General features: G+C 50.4%; 1 protein-coding gene across 1 annotated transcript in view; it reads left to right on the top strand.

The window, feature by feature from the left end:
* The window catches only part of gli3 (GLI family zinc finger 3), a 122909-nt gene that overhangs the window by 97459 nt on the left and 17950 nt on the right, over window positions 1–7500 (top strand). The window contains exons 8-10 of the mRNA XM_062521410.1: window positions 2083–2299; window positions 4708–4821; window positions 6973–7113. Coding sequence (XP_062377394.1) covers window positions 2083–2299; window positions 4708–4821; window positions 6973–7113 — 472 coding nt within the window. The remainder of the gene's footprint in view (window positions 1–2082; window positions 2300–4707; window positions 4822–6972; window positions 7114–7500) is intronic.

Genomic DNA, 7500 nt, shown 5'->3' with positions numbered 1-7500 from the left:
CAACAGTTTTATTGGATTGTGAGTTGTTTGCTCCATGGACGCTGACAGTTCATGGCATTGGTGAGGTCTCTCATGGTGAAGGCCATGGCAGAAGAGCAGACAGCCACAGTCACACTAGAGATTACACCAATCTCACTGCTCTCAGTGTAGATTGACTGTTTGAGAGAACTACTTTTTTTAATGGCCAAGAGAAAAAGTGAAAAAGGGACTAGCTACTCAGAATCCCCCAACAGAGTTGAACAGTGTATTAGCCAGTGTTTACTTTTTTTTTTTAGACACAACGAATATTGAATCGAACGGCTCTGGGCCTTTGGGTATGCACTATGGGTCCATCTGCCAGGGAGGGAAAAAAAGAGATTTTTTTGGCAGGTTTCTGCAGGCTTGTCTCCATGTCAGACCTCCAGGGGTGGCCATATCCCTCTCTGAGGGGGGCAGCCTTCTCCCAGCGTCCTTGGTGGTGTGCGTCAAACCAGAGCTCCCCAGCAAGGAGTCCGCCGTACAGGCTCTCGGGTCGGAGACACGCGCGCTCTCTCTCTCCAGCGCTGCCGTCCCCACCCCTAAGCCATTGATCACCGATGCTGGGGGGGCGTGGGGGTGGATGGAGGGTGTTGGGGGGGTCCAGCTCCACATGAGCCGATCCATCACAGAGCCTCCCGGAGCCGACAGGGGCCCGAGATGGTCTCTGCGTGTGCCTCCGAAAAACTGATGAGTGATATGACACGCCGCGGACGGGCTGTGGGTGCGACGCGCCCCATTGATTTCCGCTCGGCGGGTAATAAGGTCCGCAGACGCATGGGGGCAGCTTAGAGGAGCCGTCACCGGGAGCAGGATGAATGGAGTCTCGGCCCGGAGCGCCGCGTCTGGTATCGAGCCAGGTGGAGCTGTGTTTAGTTAGGCCGCCCTCTCCCTCTCCCCTCCTGGACTCAGCGCCATGCTGGGGCCATAGGAGGCGCGCGGCTCTGCTCTGCCCATCACTTCCTGTGTCATATCCTCTCCTCCACCGCTGTGGTTGTCAGGGGCACTTCTTCTCTACGGTCTCTCTCTTTTTCTCATCCTCTCTACTTTTCTGGAGTTTTCTTTGTGTTATTCTACTGCGATGTGTTCTTTTTTTCCGTGGTGCATTTCTTTTTCACTTGACTAAGCCATCTGTCACTGTAGTGCATCCGCCGGCGCTTGTGGAGTTTAGGCCCACTGGTCCAGATCATAAGCATGCAGGACTGCTGTGGTAGAGAGGCACTAATGTGAGACATGTTGAGAGTCACGGGTGAGGAGTTCAGCCGGAGAGACCGTGCTGGTGAGGATGATGAAGATGATGAAGCACACACACGTAGTGAGTGTGATGTAGAGATATATCATACACACCGCAGCACGTTTCCTCACTAACAAGATGAATATCCTTTAGGAGAAGTTTGCCTGCTGTCCCCAGGCTCTGGGACCGTCACAGGCTTGCGTGTGGGACTGTCCTTAGGGACTTTGAGCAGAGCAGAATGATCCATTTGTTTACTAGTTTTCCTCCTCCACCGTCACTATGTCTCCACATACCTTAAGTGTAGTTGTAGTATGTAAAATTATTATTTATGTGCTGATGTAGTAAACCTTACTTTACTTTTTATGCACACAACTACTTTAGAATGCGATTTAGCATGATTTTGAGGGGTATATTGTATGATGAAACTACTTCAGAATGCGATTTAGAATGATTTTGAGGGGTATATTGTAGTTCCATGCATGCTAGTATGATTCACTGGTCTATGAAGTTAAGAAATCACGATTATATTTCCTGCCTCTATTTAAGATCATCATAAATGTGCTCAGTAAATTCAGTTAGTAGTTTTAACAGGCCCAATTATATGATTCATTGAGAAGAGATGAAGAGGGAAAAATGAAATACTTACTCTTTCCAGATTTTATTTCTGGTACCAGCCCTTTCTACTTCCTTTTGTACTTTGTTTTACAGACCTCAACAGTATTATATGTGTAATATTTTCTGCTCTTGTCATTTTTTCTGCTCGTCTCATTCCCTTCCTCCTCCTCCTCTGCACCTCCTCTTCCACCTCCTCCTCCTCCCATCTCCTCCTCCAGCCCTGCCCTGAGCTTCGCCTACCCGCCCACCCCGGTGGCACTGCAGATGCACCAGCAGCTGATTGGCCGGCAGCCAGGCCTTGTGAGCTCGGCGTTCGGGCACAGCCCGCCCCTCATCCACCCCTCTCCAGCCTTCGCCACCCAGCGCCCGGTGCCTGGCATCCCCTCCGCCGGCTTGGCACCCACCGAGAGATCCGTGGTCTCCAGCGAAGCCCAGGTAAGCCTGGTCCAGCTCAGCTCCTGACGCCACGCAGCCTGGCACCACGCGCACCCGCGGCTTAGGGCCTGCTGTCAGCACAGCAGGATAAACAGGAGGGGAGCTGTTATTTCACTGGAGGTAGCCCTCCCTGGAAGAGAAGAGTGGCCCCTCATGGGAGATTACAAACAAACACACATAACACACACACACACACACACGCACACACACACACGCATACAGAGATTCACACATTTGTTGTTTGTCCCAGTGTGGTTATTTTCGCCTGGACCTCCAAGGGAACTACGCGGCGCCTTGTTAGCAACCAAATCCCAGCGCTGACACCATTAATCACAGCCCAGCAAATGAGCAGCAGCAGCAGAGAGATGTGCCGGATGGCTCCCTCTGAGGGATGGCCTCTGGGAGCGCCCTGTTTCTCCCGCCTCCCTCGCCGCTGCGTGGGGTGCCTAATAGAGCATATCCAGTGCTAAATTATCCCCCTTTCGCCTCATATCCACACCCAGCCTACCCCCCAATATCATATCCGCCACCCAATGCTCTCAGTGTTCTGCTTATGTTGAGCCCCCACCGCCACCACCAATAAACCATATCCAGCAGCGCTAACTTTGCACCCTATTTGTAAATATTGACCCCCCCTTTTGTGCGGCCCTTGGTGTTCGATTTGGCCAAGGATCTGCTTCCTCATGTGGTGGTGAACGTGTTGTTGTACGAGGTTTCTTGTGTAGAGCGCGGCCGGCGGATCGTCCATCGCTCTGCTCAGACCATTACAGTGCTCTATCCTCACCTCTCCGCGCCATCATCCATTTCACACGGAGTTCCCCCCATAGACAGCGCGCGCCGCGCTTTAATAGAAGTACAACACAGGGCATTTGTCTGGAGAGGTGCTCGTAAAAGAACAATTAAAGCGGAGGGATGGGGAGCCGGGAGCATCGCTCACCGTGACAGATGTGGCCAAAAGGAAGAGGCTGAACACTTTTCTGGTCCCCAGCAAAACGCACCGAGAGTAGAATTGGTCATAACACAAAGTAAAGGTGTCGGTTCCCATGGCTGGCTGTAGACTCTTTGGTCCTGTACCAGTTCTGTTCCATTTTTAAAAGAACGGAATGCGGGGATAAGATCAGTTTGAATTGGTAACAGTATCCAGAACTCAGTAGTTCATTGCATTCCCTCCATGCTCCTCCAGTCTGAAAATCAGTTTCTTATCTGCAGCCGAATCTGAGGAGGACAATCCTTGTTCCCATCTCCTCGTGTATTGGTGCCAGAAACACTCCTAAGTCCCTTGCAGACACCTGGGGGACCATATATAGTCTCAGGAGTTTTAGAACCAAAGAATAGAAGAAGCTCAGATTGTATGAGTGTGTGTGTGTGTGTGTGTGTGTGTGGGCACGTGTGTGTGTGTGCAAGTGTGTATGTGTGAGGGTGTGTGCACACGTGTGTGTGTGTGTGTATGAGAGAGTGAGTGTGTGGGCACGCGTGTGTGTGTGTGTGTGTGTGTGTGTGTGTGTGTGTGTGCGTGTGTGTGTGTGTGTGTGTGTGTGTGTGTGTGTGTGTGTGAGTATGCACGGTATGTGTAGGAAATAGAGACACGCTGGGAGGTGTTCTGTGGCTACACAGAGAATGCACAGTGCGGATAAATATCAGAGTAGGAGAGATGTTCTGCACAATGGCTGCCAGTTGGCAAGGCAACGTGTTCTTCAGAGCCAAGGAATCCTGCTTCTTTTTCCAGGGAATGGTACTTCTCTCCCTCTCTCTTTCTCACTGTTTGTTTTTTTTTCTGGACTCTCTGGCCGGGAACAGGGAACTTCCCTTGGCAGAGCGAGGGAAGGAGAGCGAGTGGAGGAGGTCACGGCTGTGAAAAGGTCAACGGAGGTCAAATAGGGGGAATAAAATAGTCCAGCCTGCGGAATGAAGGCGTTGGGCCGAATGAATGAAAATGTGCTGACAGACAGTACACAGATCATTGTGTATTGGAGAGCTGGAGTTTGACTGGATGTTCTGTAACTGAGAGGAGACAGTGGTCATTCACAGACCACTCACCATAATACTTTAACGACTACCTCATCATTCACTCTACTATTATGCCTCTGCTGTCTCATCAGACGCTTGTGCAATTCAATGGTTTCGCTTCGCTTGATATCCGTATTACGGCTTATTTCCATATCATGCCATTTGGCAATCTAGCCATTTGATTTTTAAAACCATACCATTTTATAGGGTTAAGGATTAACAGGGCTATTTTCCCAGATATGTTGATAATCTGTTTTTGCGGTCTGGAATGGAAAACTATAGCTTCCACATCAAACCACTACAGCAAAAGAACAGTGTGTAATCTGTCAGTGTAAATATTTCAGTGAAGTCTTGAAGTTCCTCTCCTGAGCTCCTGCGTCTGTGTTGTGTGTCCCGTGCAGAGTAAGCCCACCAGTGAGTCGGCCGTGAGCAGCACAGGAGACCCCATGCACCACAAGCGCTCCAAACTCAAGCCCGACGAGGACCCGGTCAGCCCAGGAGCGGGCAGCGTCCAGGTGAGATGGAGTCCAGTTCACGCTCCCCTGCCCTCCTACTGGAAACACACTCATCTCCCCCAGTTCCCTCTGTGTTAGCTCTCAGCATTCCAACACCCACACTACAGAAGGATTCAAAGTATTAGTGGGCTGCGAACAAGCTTGTTAGAACATAATCCACTCTTGACTAATACTTTATCCTAAAGATGTACCCACACCGATATAGAGCATGACACCACCTACACGTATGCATAAATACACAATTTCCCCTCACACTCTCTCTCACACACACACACGCGCGCACGCACACACACACACACACACACACACACACACACACACACATGCGCGCCGCACACACTTGCTCACAAATAAACACGGTCACACACATGCACAAATAGATGCAGACACACACAGTGCTGCCCCAGGGCCAATTATGTGACGTTCTATAAGACTATTTGTTTGCTCGTTTCATTCTGGCGGCTTGTTGTTGCTGCTGCCGCACAGGCGATAAGCCCCATTGATCTTAGGAGCACGAGGAGGAAATTGTTTTCCTTTTAATCAGATGCCTAAGTGAATGAGGAAGGCAGAAAAATGAAAGCGAAATTAGGCTGCAGATTGTTCCATGGGGCCTTGCTGTGTGTTCGCCACTCATTGCTAGAGTGGGGTGGCACACCGCAGGCAAACCGCCTCCTGCTCCAGGCTTAGTGTCAGTAGGGGCTTTATTCTTACTGATTGGCAATCCTGCCAGTCCCTCGTCTTTTGTGACAATCATGCGCCTCGTATCCGTTATTTTCTCCTTTTATCGAGGCATTCCGTCTCTCTGTTCTTCACTCACCTTTCTATCCTGATATGTTAGGATGCGATGTGATTTATGTATATACTAAAGCTATTTTCAAAGCTATCCAATGAGATATCTCTCCTTTCCCGGAGTTTTCTTAGTAATAACTCTGTCCACTCCACTCCTCCAGGCTGAATTTAGCTCCACAGGTTCTCCCGCAGCCAAAGTCCAGCCAAAGCCGTCCCATATAATGACAGCCAGTGTGTGTCGTCCACTGGCGCGGGCCGTGCTAATTACAGCTCTGTGCAGCAGTGGGGCCCCACGGGCTCCCTCAGCAGTGGCCTGGCCCTGCCCTGCTCAGCCCCACACTATGTCATCCTGACAGTGAGGTATGGGACACGTGCACGGAGGACCAGGAGGAGGAAGCGTGAGTGGGCGACTGGGGATCCGAGGGAAGGGGTGGGGCTGAGGGGGGGTGATTCCTCGACTGTTCACCAAAAGACCAGCTATATATTTAACTACACAAGAGGAGGGTTTGTACATTATGGAGGGGACTTTCCCACCTGTTTTTTTTGTGTGCTGTTAGACCTTGAGGCTAGCTTTAGGGCGTCCAGAGCTGTGACTGGAATGGCATCAAGTTGTCTCACCTCTGCTGCCTTCAAGACGGTGGAGTTCAGCGAGCAGTCCGGAGCCGTAACCATGTTTTCATTTCCAAGCTGTTCACACTCCCGGCGGAGTCAAGATAAACAGTCCGTTGCTGTGTTATTGGTGGACGTTTTGGAACACTTTTAATAGTTTCCCTGTATAAAGGCAAAAAAACACTCCCCATTGTTTATCAGTTCCTTTGCAGGAGGACTAGTTTCAGCTCTATTACTTGAACTTGAAACACTGAGGATCACTCTGTTTAATCAGAAACATATTTTCCTTGGTCGTCCGAGCGATAGTTGATATTTTCTCCACACAATGCCTTTGATTTCTTGGATGTCTCCTATTCCCTCTCTGGTTTCCTCAAACTTAATGTTGTCCTTTTTGGCAGATTTGTAATGTCAAGTCATCACCAGACTTTAAAACAAAGCACTAGCTATTAGGACTGACTGGACAACAGTCATCTCTTCATTTACTCTTCCTGACCTTTGTGGAGCACATGAAGAGTTTGTCGTCGCCACAGACATGGCTGTAGCACGCAAAGTTCAGATAAGGTTTTGAATTCTGCGCTTGACTCGGTGGTGATGTTGAGACATGCGGCCTGTTCACCCATATGGCGTCATGGCAACTCCTCTTCAACAGCTCCCTCTCGTCAGCCATCACCACTCCCAGAGCTCACCTCCCCCCCTCTCTCTCTCTCTCTCTCTCTCTCTCTCTCTCCCTCTCTCGGCCCACGCTGGTGTTAGGACCAGCCGGATGGGATGACCCTGGTGAAGGAGGAGGGGGACAAGGACGAGGGCAAGCAGGAGCCGGAGGTGGTGTACGAGACCAACTGCCACTGGGAGAGCTGCTGCCGCGAGTTCGACACCCAGGAACAGCTGGTGCACGTAAGTAACCTACATCTGAAGGGAGCTGTGTGGTGGTGGTGATGGAAGGAATGATGTGTGTGTGTGTGTGTGTGTGTGTGTGTGTGAGTGTGTGTGAGAGAGTCGTCTGGATTAAAGGGCAGTCTGAATTCTGACCGAGATGGTCACTTAGAGCATCTCGGTGTACTGGAGAGGGTTCCATCTTACAGGCCCTTGAGAAGTCCCCTATTCAGCTGGTAATGCTTGAGCTAGCTGCCTGCTTCACTAGAAGCTTAGAAGTGGCTCTCTTTGTGTGGTTTTGTATGTGTGGTTGTGTGAATGTGTGTGTGTGTGTGTGTGGATGTGTGTGTGTGGATGTGTGCACATGTGTGTGTGGGTGTGTGTGTGTGTGTGGATGTGTGTCAAGTG

The sequence above is a fragment of the Sardina pilchardus genome, chromosome 19, assembly GCF_963854185.1.
Source record: "Sardina pilchardus chromosome 19, fSarPil1.1, whole genome shotgun sequence".
Classification (NCBI taxonomy): domain Eukaryota; kingdom Metazoa; phylum Chordata; class Actinopteri; order Clupeiformes; family Clupeidae; genus Sardina; species Sardina pilchardus.
This window is presented reverse-complemented; position numbering and strand designations above follow the sequence as displayed.